This window comes from Trichechus manatus, unplaced genomic scaffold, assembly GCF_000243295.1.
Source record: "Trichechus manatus latirostris isolate Lorelei unplaced genomic scaffold, TriManLat1.0 scaffold00061, whole genome shotgun sequence".
Classification (NCBI taxonomy): domain Eukaryota; kingdom Metazoa; phylum Chordata; class Mammalia; order Sirenia; family Trichechidae; genus Trichechus; species Trichechus manatus.
The window spans coordinates 3,589,631-3,603,345 of record NW_004443997.1 but is presented as its reverse complement, the minus strand read 5'-3'; the positions used below and the strand labels follow the sequence as shown (position 1 = coordinate 3,603,345).

At 43.4% G+C, this 13,715-nt stretch overlaps 1 protein-coding gene across 1 annotated transcript in view; it reads right to left on the bottom strand.

Annotated features, from left to right (window-relative positions):
• The window catches only part of KCTD10 (potassium channel tetramerization domain containing 10), a 41,535-nt gene that overhangs the window by 23,057 nt on the left and 4,763 nt on the right, over positions 1 to 13,715 (bottom strand). Inside the window, exon 2 of the mRNA XM_023733728.1 lies at positions 5,696 to 5,909. Coding sequence (XP_023589496.1) covers positions 5,696 to 5,909 — 214 coding nt within the window. The remainder of the gene's footprint in view (positions 1 to 5,695; positions 5,910 to 13,715) is intronic.

The following is a 13,715-nucleotide window of genomic DNA, read 5'->3' as shown; positions in this document are numbered from 1 at the left end:
ATGTTGACAGTGGTAGAATAATTCGGAAAAGGGTAGCAAGAATGGTTGCGCAACTTGAAGAATGTAATCAATGTCACTGAATTGTACATGTAGAAATTGTTGAATTTGTGTATATTTTCTTGTATATATTTTCACCACAATTTGAAAAAAATATTTTTTTTAATTAAAAAAAAATCCTAATGCCCAGGCCACACACTGGTCAATTACATCCCACTTTCTGCTATGGGTGCCAGGCATCTGTACTTAAGTTTTGCAGGTGACCCAATTCACAGGTAAGCTTGAGAACCACTGACTGACACTAAAGTTAGTCTAGTGGTTATCTCTGGAAAGGAGAGACAGAAACAGAGAGGCTCCATCAGGTAATGTTCTATTCCTTAGCCGATTTTAGAAGTGTGTTACATTTAAGGCAGAAGGCTTGGAGGTCTCAGGGAAGCCCCCAGGTACTGCAGTTTTCCCACATATTAAACTGACCTCCCTACTGGTTTCCTATGGAGAGTGCACAGATAAGATGATTAATGACTCTGTTCTTTACAGTTTATGCACTCCCTAATTCCAAAAACATTCGCAAGAGATCAGAACCATATACAGGGGAAAGTACTGTGCCAAGCAACAGGGATGGAACAGATGACTGTCGGTGAGTTCTAAATGGAACTCTGACCACGAAAAGTGATACTGGCGATGGTGACAAGGGCTCTGGTAAAAATTCTAGCACCATAAGAACGGAACCTTTCTGGGTGTTATGTATTGAATTATGCCCCGCAAAATGTGTGCTGGAACCCTAACCCCTATACCTGTGGAAGAGTCCTGGTGGTGCATGGTTAAGTGCTTGGCTGCTAACCGAAAGGTCAGCAGTTCAAACCCACCAGAGGTTCCCCAAGAGAAAGATGTAGCAGTCTGCTTCCGTAAAGATTTACAACCTTGGAAACCCTATGGGGCAGTTCTACTCTCTCCTATAGGGTCACTATGAGTCAGAACAACTGGATGGCAATAGGTTTTTTACGCTTGTGGATGGAATCCCATTTGGGAATAGGGTTTTTGTTATGTAAATGATGCCATTCTCAGTGTAGGGTGTGTCCTAAATCTAATCTCTTCTGAGTTATAAGTGCAGCTTAGCCACAGAGACAAGCAAGCACAAAACGGGAAAGAGATGCCAAGTGGAGATTCCCAAGGAACTGAGGAATGCTGAGAAGAATGCTAGAGAAGCTGAGACAAGGATTTTCCCCCAGAGCAGACAGATAGGGAGCCTTCTCCTAGAGCTGGTGCCCTGAATTTGGACTTCCAGCTTCCTAAATGTGAGAAAATAAATTTGTTTGTTAAAGCCACCACTTGTGGTATTTCTGTTACAGCAGCACTAGCTAAGACACTGGGGAAGACTCTGTGGAAGAGGCTGGGAAAGGCCTGCTCGCTGCCAGTGACCTCATCTTCTCAGAAAACCACCCCTGCCGGGGATAACATGGAACTGGAGCACATTCACCCCTAAGGGCCCAGGCGAGGTCCCAACGCACTGCTAAGACCTGCTTCTCCACGGAACCTCAGCAGTGCTTTTCCCTCCTGTCGTCCCTGCATCCCGCCCCAAGCAGAGAAGCAGGAATAATGTATGGTTATACCATTTACTGAGTTTTCTCAATGCGCCAGGCCCTGTTATCACGTGCTTTCTAATGTTCCCATTTACTCTCCATAATAACTCTGCAAGGCATTATCATTCACAATTTAGAAATGACGAAACGGGCTCAGAGAAAAAGTCACTTGTCACACTACTGGTAAACGGTGAATGATCCAAAATAAGCACAGTGCCTAACACAGAGAAAAACTCGTTGCCATCGAGTCAATTCCAACTCATAGCAATCTTATAGGACAGAGTAGAACTGCCCCATAGAGTTTCCAAGGAGTGCTTGGTGGATCTGAACTGCTGACCTTTTGGTTAGCAGCCGTAGCATTTAACACTACACCATCAGGGTTTCCAGAGAAATATCCCCATAGATATTAGTGATGACTGCTACCATGTGGCAGAGGCAGGACGCAAGCCCAGGTCTGTCTGACCCCAACGCCCATGTTCTTCTGTTTAGGAGATACATGCACACGGTACAAACCTCAAACAGGCAGAAGGGCATAGGGTGAAAAGGGAGAGGCTTCCACCCACCCTGGACTCCAGGTCCCCTCCTGAGAAGCAGCCACTTTAAAGCTCAGGTATCCTTTTAGAGATTTCTGGCAAGAGGACAAACACTGTTCCGGACCTTCAAAGCTCTGTTATTTAACCATCAGGCTGTTCTGCTGGACTCACTTGCCTGGCTGAGCTGCACTTGGCATTTCTGCCTGTTTGTAGCAAACTAAGAAGGTCCCTGAGTAGCACAAACTGTTTGAGCTTGACTACTAATTGACAGGTTGGTGGTTCTAACTCACCAATGGAAGAGGCACCACAGAAGAACAGCTTGGCTATGTGCTTCCATGAGGATTACAGCCAAGTAAACCCTGGTGGCACAGTGGTTAAGAGCTTGACTGCTAACCAGTCTGAATCCACCAGTTGCTCCTTGGAAACCCTACGGGGTAGTTCTACTCTGTCCTATATGGTCGCTATGAGTCAGAACTGACTCAACGGCAACGGTTTTTTTTTTTTTTTTTTTAAATCCTACAGAGCTCAGTTCTACTCTAACACATGTGATCACCATGAGGTGGAACTGACTCAGTGGCAATGGATTTTTTTTTGGGGGGTGGGGGGTACCAAATTTCACTGCAGCTAGCAGGCTTCCTCCCTGAGGACTGGGGTGAAGCTGTAAGATTCCAGAACTCCATCTCAATTTTTAGACCCAAGGGTATGCTTCAGGCAACATTTAGGCCGTAAGTCAGGTTGCACAGTGTACCCCCCAGGGCCAGAGGGGTTGCTCTGCCTGACACAGTGGCTGGCTAGAAGACACCCTGGTCAGACAGCCCAGGCCCTAACATGGCCCCAAAAGGGCTTCAGCACGAAGCTGGCAGTTGAACCATAAGGCTGCCACACTCGTGCAATCTGGCCTGGGAGCTGGGTCCACACAAAACCACAGACAGCAGAAGGTAAAAGCAGAGACCTGGGTTCAATGGCTTCACTTTTTCTAGCTCTGTAGCTTTTGAAAAAGGCATTTCATCTCTCTGAGATGCAGTTTCTTTGCTTATCAAATGTAACAGTAGTACCTACCCTTCAAAGGGTTATAACCCGATGCTGCTGAGTCCATTCTGACTCATAGCAACCCTGCAGGACAGAGTACATCTGCCCCATAGGGTTTCCAAGGTGCGGATGGTAGACTTGAACTGCTGACCTTTTGGTTAGCAGCCAAGTCCTTAACCACTGCGCCACCAGGGCGCCCCTCAAAGGATTCTGATGAAGATTAAATAACACCTATAAAATGTCACATTGTGAACTTTTTAGTACTGATAACAATATTAAGGAGGCTGCTCTATGGATGTGAAAACAAGCCTAGGCTTGGAGTGTCAAAAACTGCACTGTTTTCCCCAGAGACGTGGGGTTTTCCGAGGATGCACTGGGGAAAGGACATCCCTTAACCAACTTTAGGACACGTAAGCAGTCCCACTGGTACCACCTGCACCCTTTTTCCAGCGTGTGTGTGGGGAGAATGGAGTATTGAGGACTCTTCTGCATTTGATCATGCAGAGAGGTGAGGGCGCAGATGTGGAGGACTCTTCTGCATTAGACCACGGAGAAAGACGAGGGGCAGGTGTTGAGGACTCTTCTGCGTTAGACCAGACAGAGAGGTGAGGGGGCGGATGTTGAGGACTCTTCTACACTAGACCACGGAGAGAGAGAGGCGAGGGCTTTCAAGCAGCAGAGGATCCCAATCAGCTTTCAAAGCTATTCAGTTGCTTTTCCTGAGCCCTGCCGAAGACTGGGAAGGGTGGAGAAAAACCACAATAATTATGGGTTCTCAGATAAAGTCTGTTTCCTAATCCCAGGTTCTCAGATAAGGTTGGTTTCCTTCTGCAGCAGGGGTGCTATTGTCTTGATTTCCACAAAGACTCCCGGGCAATGCTGGGTGTGGCACAGAAAATGAGATCCACCCACTCATAAAATGCTCACTATGTTCTGGGTGAGACAAAGATGACAGCTCTGGGGAGCCAACCTCACTGTACTGTGGCTGGGCCAGAAACCTGAGTTAACAAGAAGCCCAGGGAAGCTGAGATCTTAAGCCCTGCAGCCCGGGGTTCTCCCAGGACTCGCAGAGGGAAACACTCCAACTAGAGTGCAGCCCCAACTTCCAGCCCTTTCAGGATCAGAGACTGAACTGTGCCACGTGAGGCTCCAAAAAACCCATTGCTGTCAAGTCAATTCCAACTCACAGCGACCCTACAGACAGGGTAGAACAGCCCCATAGGGTTTCCAAGGCTATAAACCTTTATGGAAGCAGACAGCCACATCTTTCTCTGGCAGAGCGGCTGGTGGGTTCGAACCGCCAACCTTTCGGTTAGCAGCCGAGTGTAACCACTGCACTACCAGGGCTCCTTACACCAGGCTCAAAGCCCCCAAATCTGTCTAATTTTATCAACATCCCTGGAAGGGCAGGGGCATCCACACAGAAAGCCAAGTCTCAGAAACAGGTACAGTAGCATCAACGCATGCTGTGAACTGGCTTGGTCTCAAGCAACCTCAGGCAAGGACTAAAGGATGGGCCATTTTTAAATCTCATGTGACCTGCCCTGTAAAGCCAGTCAGGTAAGGACGTATCCCTTTGCCAGGTGCTCTTTGGTTGTTTCAGGTGGGTAGGAAGTAGTTATGGCAAGACTACTTCAAACAATTTGCCTTTCACTAACATGCCTCTGGAGCCCAGGTGGCGCAGTGGTTAAGAGATTGGCTGCTAACCGAAAGGTCAGCAGTTCGAATCTACCAGCCACTCGTTGGAAACCCTATGTGGCAGTTCTACTCTGTCCTACAGGGATGCTATCAGTAGGAAATGACTCAATGGCAATGGGTTTGGGTTTGATTTTAACATGCCTTTACGCCGAAGGAAAAAAAAAAAAAGCACTGAATACACATGCATTGAATACTTACTATGTGCCAGCAACCCTATGACGTACAGGTATCAAATTATTCCCATTTTAACAGATGAGGAAAATGAGACATCAAAAGGTTAAGCAACTTGGTCAGGATCACCAGATACTAAACGGGGAGCTGGGGCTCAAGTCTAGTCTGTGCGTCTTTGTCAGGATTCCATCCTAGGGGGACTAAGGTGCAGAGAAATTGCTTAGGCTCTATCAGGCTTGAATTTCACTCTCAAGTCACAGAATCCTAACAGAGGGAAGTGGAAAGGAATCAACTAGGGCAACTAGTCCAGCTTTCATTTTACACATACCTAGGCTGAGGCCTATAGTGAGGAAGAGACTTTGTCAAAGTCACACAGCAAATCAACAAGAAAGTCAAGATTACAAGAGTCCTTGTCCAGTGACTTCTAGTCATTTTTACACATCAGCTTAAATGACACTTCCTCAGGCAAGTCCCCCTTGACCACCCACCCCCCAAACGAGACGTGTTACACACTCAGGGCTCTCTGCACACCGAGCACAGCTAGAATTCCGTGCCTGTGGGTACAACTCTCTCTCAATGCTTGTCCTCTGAACTAGACAGAAGTTCTCCACCACAAGCACGTCCCCAGCATCTGCCACAGTGTCGAATGCATGACCAGAGGCGGGTGCCTGGCTAGGGTGGGCTTACCTTCACTGTCGGTGAGCACCTCCATGCGCCCGCTGAACATGGCCTTCAGCATGGTGTCCTGCTTGGTCAGCGTCTGCATGGTGGTGTAGTAGAGGGCCCCACCCACGTTCAGCTTCACGTACTTAGAGCTGGGGCTCGTGCCCTTGAAGGAAGTGGTGCGGGTAGCAGCCGCTGGCACCGCTGAGCTCACCACACTTTCCCCTGACATCTCTTCCTGTTGGTGAAGAAGAGACAGGGTCAAGACGCCAGGCCTGGTTCACCCCTTTCCACCCAAGGGCTGAATCTGGTCCAAAGATGCATTTTGCTTGGTCCACATAGAGACTGCATTTGAAACTTGAAGTTTATTCCCCAGGTTCTGGACAGAGCTGGAGAAGGATGTAGAACAAAATTCTAACTCACAAAAAAAAAGACCAGATTTACTGGCCTAAAGGAGACTGGAGAAACCCCGAGAGTATGGCCCCCAGACACCCTTTTAGCTCAGTGGTGAAGTCACCTCTGAGGTTCACCATTCAGCCTGGGAGTGGACAGCCCCATAAAACCAAATGGGACTAATGAGGTACAGCAGTCCAGGGACAAGGGCCAGAAGGCAGAAGGGGACAAGGAAGCTGGTGACAGGGAACCCAAGGTTGAGTAAGGATAGTGTTGATGTGTTGTGAGGTTGTTAACCATTGTCATAGGGCAACATGTGTACTAACTGTTAAATGAGAAACTATTTTGTTCTGTAAGCCTTCATCTAAAGTGAGAATAGCGGCACAATTGGAAGAGCGTAGTCGATGTCACTGAACTGTGCATGTAGGAATTTTTGAAATGGTATATCTTTGGCTATGTATATTTTCACCAAAAAAAAAAGGTTGAGAAGGGAGAGGGTTGACATGTTGTGGGGTTGTTAACCAACATCATAAAACAATATGTACACTACTGTTTCATCAGAAACTATTTGTTCTGTAAGCCTTCACCTGAAGTACAATAAAAATTTTTAAAAAACTGAAAAAAAAAAAAAAAAAAAGTTTATTTCCCAAATTGACAACTCAGGTGATTTCACAGAAAAATCTGGATTTCTGTGTTTTCTTAAAATGAGAGGTCAAACTGGGCCAGCACGGCAACAACTGGTGGGGGAGCTGGGGTATTGGCTGCCCCCTGGAGAAGGAGGTGCCCTCCCCAGCTTGCCCCACTCCCTTAGATAGCCTCATACACTGGCCTTACCTGCTGACCTTATGGGCATGAGTTTGCCACTAACTCTTGCATTACAAGGACTTCCCTTCTACCCAACGCCCAACAGGAACTCCCTGGCTGCACTGTCCAGGTCTCTCCACGATCGCTTATTGCCATGTACCACTAAACAGCTAAAAGTGTCACCTCTCAGCTGAATTACAGATGAAGTAAGCCTTTATGCAGTCATATGGGATCCCAACTACAATGCCTAACACGTTCTATGGGGAAAAAGTGTTTGTGAGGACTAAACAGCAGACTAAGAAACTCTTGGAAGCAAGTTATTGCAAAATTTGAGACTTCCTGTACTAGTACTGTCCAAAATAGCAAGATTCTACGACAGTCTCCCTAACAGCACTGCCAGCTTTCTTGTAAACCAAAGAAATGGATGTAGTGTCTGATTTAAGTAGGCCCTAGGAAAGGGGATTAGTACCTGGCACGCGTGTACTCAAAAACATTGTACGAATGAATAGGTAAAAAAACTCTGTGCCTGCAGAAGATGATCAAGAGTGGGCTGAATCTTTACTGATTCTGGGGCACAGCACTGGGAAAGAGAAAAGCAGTTCTCAACAGCCAGAAGTTAGGGCATGATGTTCCCAATGAACAGAAACGCCTTCACAGAACATCACCACCAGACTAGACCACTCTATGACTGTGATGGATCAAGACAAAGACCAGACCACTCCGTAATCAAGTCTAGCCACACCTGTACCGATTGCTATCATATCGATTCTGACTCATAATGACCCCATAGGACAGCGTAGAACTGCCCCATAAGGTTTCCAAGGCTGTAATCTTTACAGAAGCAGACTGCCACATCTTTCCCCCATGGACTAGCTGGTGGGTTTGAACTGCTGACCTTTTGGTTAGCAGCTGAGTGCTTAACCACTGTGCCTCCGAGGCTCCTTCCCTAATCAAGTCTGTAGGCAGACAAAAACAACACTGCTGTCTAAAACACAAACATACCCCTATTCTGGCTAATATGAGTGACTGCTAATTCTTTACCAATAGCAGCTTTAGCCTCGGTCTAGTCTTCCTGAAGGAGTCCCTGGGTGGTGCAAACGGTTAAGCACTCAACTTCTATCTGAAAGGTTAGCGGTTTTAACACACCCAGAGGTGCCTCGGAAGACAGGCCTGGTAATCTGCTTCCAAAAGGTCACAGCCTTGAAAACCCTGTGGAGCAGTTCTACCCTGCACACACGGGGAGGCTATGAGTCAGAATTGACTCAGTGGCAACTAACAACAACAGCATTCTTCCTGCCTTCAAGATAGGAATTATTAAGATACTCAATCACAGAATTACCTCTGCTTCTTGACAGTATCCAGTACAGAATAAAGCCCCACTTCAATGAACCCTCTCCCAAATCATCCTACCAAACCAAACCAGTTGCCATCGAGTAGATTCCACCTCATAGCGACCCTATAGGACAGAGCAGACCTGCCCCACAGCTTTTCCAAGGAGCAGCTGGTAGATTTGAAATGCCGACCTTTTGGTTAGCAACCAAAGCTTTTAACCACTGTGCCACCAGGGCTCCCCAAATCACCCAACATAAGCCCAAATCCTATATTAAATCCTTCCTAAAACCCTCTTTCTAAGATGTCCCACAGTTTCCCATGGTGTGTGTTCTCCCTCAATGCAACAAGTCAACCCACTCAACTTTGCTCGACTGTAGGTATGCTCCCGGTGGGTTTTGGCCGCAGGGCATAGGCCGCATGGAACTGCTCTTTTGAAATATTTCCTCATACCAAAAAAGAAAAGGATTGTGTTTTTAAATTCTTTATACCCTTCTATCTTTTCCACATTTTCCACAATACACACGTATTTTGTCTATAAGTGGTACAATACAAATGTTATTTTTTAAATGGAACAGGGGACTAACGGGTGGCAAACTGCCATGAAGTGGTAATACAAAGAGGCAATGATTTAGTGATAGTCATCTGCAATATTCAATTCAAAGTTACCCAACTCTTCTGAACAACTCTCCCCCCAAAAGAGTGGCCTAGAAATCACCTGCTGGGGAATTTGTGTCAGGACCCAAAGGAGTGAAACAGACTGAAGGGTCTCCTAGAGAGAAAAGTGTTTTCTCAAGGAACAGTTCCAATCTCAGAGCCACAAAATTTATAAAGGAAACACTGACAGAATTGAAGTGAGAAATAAACAGGATCACTATAATAGTTGGAGACTTTAATACACCACATTCAATAATAGGTAGAGCTAGATAGAAGATCAATAAAGAAATAGAAGATGTGAACAATATTATTAACCAAATAGACCTAACAGACATATATAGAACACTCCATCCAACAACAGCACAATATACATTCTTCTCCAATGCACATGGAACATTCTCCAGGATAGGCCATATCTTAGGACACAAAGAAAGTCTCAATAAATTTAAAAAGATTAAAATACAACATACCAAAACTCACTGGATGTATCAAAGTCAGTACTCAGACGGAAATTTACAGCAATAACTTGAAAACCCATTGCTGTCAATTCTGACTCATAACGATCCTATAACAATAAACGTATATATTTAAAGAGATCCCAAATGAATAACCTAACTCTACTACTTGAGGAACTGGAAAAGGAAGAGTAAATTAAGCCTAAGGCTACTAGAAGAAAAGAAAAAAGATCAGAGCAGAAATAAATGAAATAGAGAATAAAAAACAATAGAGAGAATCAACAAAACCAGAAGTTGGTTTTTTGAAAAGATCAATAAAATCAACAAAACTTTGGATAGACTAACAAAGAAAAAGAGAGAGAAGATGCAAATATTTAAAATTAGAAACAAACGTGGGGACATTACAAAGGACCCTAAAGAAATAAAAAGGATTGTAAGGGAATGCTATGGACAGTTGTACGCCAACAAATTAGATAACTTAAGAGGAAATGGACAAATTTCTTGAAACACATAAACTCCCTACATTGACTCAAGAGAAATAATGATCTCAACAGACCCATAAAAGATTGAATCAATTATTAAAAACCTTCCAACAACAACAAAAAAATCCTGGACTAGATAGCTTCACTGGGGAATTCTACCAAACATTTATAGAAAAAGTGACTCCAACCCTGCTTAAACTTTTCCAAAAAATAGAGAAGGGAACATTTCCTAACTCATTTTATGAGGTGAGCATGACCCTGATACCAAAGGCATACAAGGACACCACAAGAAAACTACAGATCAATATCCTTAATGACTACAGATGCAAAAATACTTGACAAAATACTAGCAAACTGAATCCAAAAACATATTAAAAGAATTATACACCATGATCAAGTAGATTTACCTCAGGAATGCAAAGGTGGTTCAACATTAGAAAATCAATCAATGTAATACGACATTAACAGAGTAAGGAAAATAACCACATCATCATCTCAATTGATGCAGAAAAGGCATTTGACAAACCTCAACACCCTCTCAAGATAAAAAAACTCAAAAAGATATACATTAAAGGGAAAGTCCTCAATATAATAAAAGGCATTTATGAAAAATCCACAGCTCACAATACACTCAGTAGAGAAAGACTGAGCCTTCTCATTAAGATAAGGAACAAGACAAGGATGCCCACTGTCACCACTGCTATTCAACATCATTCTGCAAGTCCTACCTAGAGTAATTCTGCTAGAAAAATAAATAAATAAAAGGTATCCAAATAGGGAAGGAGGAAGTAAAACTATCCCTTTCCAAAGATGACACAATCTCATGTATATAAAATTCCAAAGATTCTATATGAGAGCCATTAGAACTGATAAATGAATTGAGCAAAACGGCAGGGTACAAGTCAAACACAAAAATCAACCGAAGTTGTATACATCAGCAACGAGCAAGCTGAACAAGATATTAAAGAAACATTACCATTTTTACAACAGTACATGTCAAGGATTGAATTGTGTCCCCCAAAAATATGTGTCAGCTTGGTTAGGGCATGATTCCCAGTGTTGTGTGGTTGTCCTCCATTTTGTGATTGTAATTTTATGTTAAAGAGGATTAGGGTGGGATTGTGACACCCTTACTAAGGTCACATCCCTAATCCAATGTAAAGGGAGTTTCCCTGGGGTGTAGCCCACACCATCTTTCATCTTACAAGACATAAAAAGGAAGTGAGCAGAGAAGGGGGGACCTTATACCACCAAGAAAGCAGTGCTGGGAGCAGAGGGGGGTTCCTGTGCAGAGAAGCTCCTAGTCCAGAGGAAGATTGATAACAAGGACCTTCCTCCCAGAGTCGACAGAGAGAGGAAGCACTCCCCTGGAGCTGGCGCCCTGCATTTGGACTTCTAGCCTACTAGACAGTGAGAAAATAAACTTCTCTGTTAAAGCTATCCACTTGTGCTATTTCTGTTATAGCAGCACTAAATATCTAAGATAGTATGTAAAAGAATAAAGTACTTAAGAATAAATTTAACCAGAAGGTGAAAGACTTGTACACAGAAAACTGTATTACTAAAAGAAATCAAAGGCCTAAACAAACTGGAAGGACATTCCCTGTTCATGGATTGGGAGCCTTAACACAGATAAGATGTCAATACTACCCAAAGCTATCTATAGATTCAGTGCAACCCCCATCAAAATTCTGACAGCCTTCACTGTCAAAAGGGAAATGTCAATTCTCAAATCTATATGGAATGGCAAGGGACTCTGAATAGCTAAAACAGTCTTGAAGAAGAATAAAGTAGGAGGACTCACTTGCTGATTTCAGAACATACTACAAAGTTACAGCAATTAAAACAACCTGGTACTGGTAAAATAACTGACATATAAACCAATAGAAAACTGAGAATCCCGAAATAAATCCACACATCTATGGTCAACTAATTTTCAACAAGTGTGCTAAATCTATTCAACGGTGAAGGAAAAGTCCCTTCAATAAATGGCACTAGGAAAACTGGATTTCCAGATGCAAAAGAATGAATCAGGATCTATGCTTCACACCATACATATAAACCAATTCCAAGTGGATCAAAGACCTAAATGTGAAAACTAAAACAATAAAATTCTTAGAAGAAAATGTAGGGACCAATCTATGGGACCTAGTTTTTATCAATGGGCTATCAGATAGGACAACAAAAACACAAGTAGCAAAAGACAAAATAGTTAACATGAGACCTCATAAAAGTTAAATACTGTTGTACACCAAAGGACTTTATCAACAAAGTGAAAAAACAACCTACAAATTGGGAGAAAATTTACCGGAACCATATTTATCAGATAAAGGCCTAATATCCAAATACATACATACAAAACTTCCACCCCTTAACAACAAAAAGACAAACCACCCAACAAAAAATGGGCAAAGGACTTGAACAGACTGCTCAACAAAGAGGGTATTCAAATGGTCAACAAGCACATGAAAAGATGCTCAACATCTTTAGCAATTAAACCAAACCCACTGCCTTCGAGTCGATTCTGACTCACAGCGACCCTACGGGACAGAGTAGAACTGCCCCATAGGCTTTCCAAGGAGTGGATGGTGGATTCGAACTGCCAATCTTTTGGTTAGCAGTCGAGCTCTTAACCACTGTGCCACTCAGGGCTTTAGCCATTAGGGAGATGCAAATCAAAACTACAATGAGATATCACCCTACCCCTAATAGAATGGCAATGATAAAAAAAGAAAAAAAATGGAAAACAACAAGGGTTAGTGAGGTTGTGGAGAAACTGGAATCCTCATCCATTGCTGGTGGGAATGTAAAATGGTGCAGCCATTGTGGAAAGCAGTTTGGCCATTCCTCAAAAAGTTGAACACAGAATTACCATATGATCCAGTAAACCCAATCCTAGGTATATACCCAAAAGTAGTAAACGCTACAACACAAACAAAAACCTTTACACCAATGTCCACTGCAGCACTTTTCACAATAATCAAAAGGTAGAAATAAGTGAAATGTCCATCAACAGAAGAATAGTCAAACAATATCTAGTATATACATACAATGGAATATTATGCCCCCCTAAAGAGAGAGGAAGTTCTGATGAGTGCCATAATAGGGACAAATCTTGAAAATATTATGCTGAGTGAAATCAGTCACAAAAGGACAAATACTGTATGACCTCACTTATACGAAATGAGCAAATATATAAAAACCAAAGGAGCCCTAGTGGCGCAATGGTTAAGCACTTGGCTGCTAACCAAAAAGTTTGGTGGTTCAGACTCACCCAGCAGCTCCGAGGGAGAAAGATCTGGTGATCTGCTTCCATAAAGATTACAGCCAAGAAAACCTTACGGGGCAGTCCTAGTCTTTAATTTGGGGTGGCTATGAGTCGAAAATCAACTCCACGACACCTAACAACAACAACATAGAAACTAAAGATTATTCATGGTTACCAGTGGTGGGAGGGAGGGCGAAACGGGGAGTTTTTGTTTGGGGAAGCACTGAGTTTATATTAATGGTGGTGGAATATTTTGGAAAAGGACAGCGATAAAGGGGGCACAACATGAAAAATGGAGTCAATGGCACTGAATTGTAAATGTGGAAGTTGTCGTACTGGCAAATGTTTTCATGTGTATACTCGCCACAATAAAAAAAGGCTGAATAAAGTGTTTAAAAAAAAAAAAACAAGGAAAAGAAAAGAAAAAGAAACAGTTCCAGCTTTTTCATATGAAAACGTCACAAGGAGGTTAAGTTCTCAAAAGCTCAGGCTTAGCTCACCTGTGGGCTCTGTTGCCTGATGCCAAACACAGAAGAGGCCAACAGGAAGTGGTTACCCCTCCCTTCTAGCTCTCCTTTGAAATCAGTCCCCACAGACTCTACACTAACAATTCGCAGCAACCATTTTCCCCAGAAAATTCTTTGTCTATGGGAATA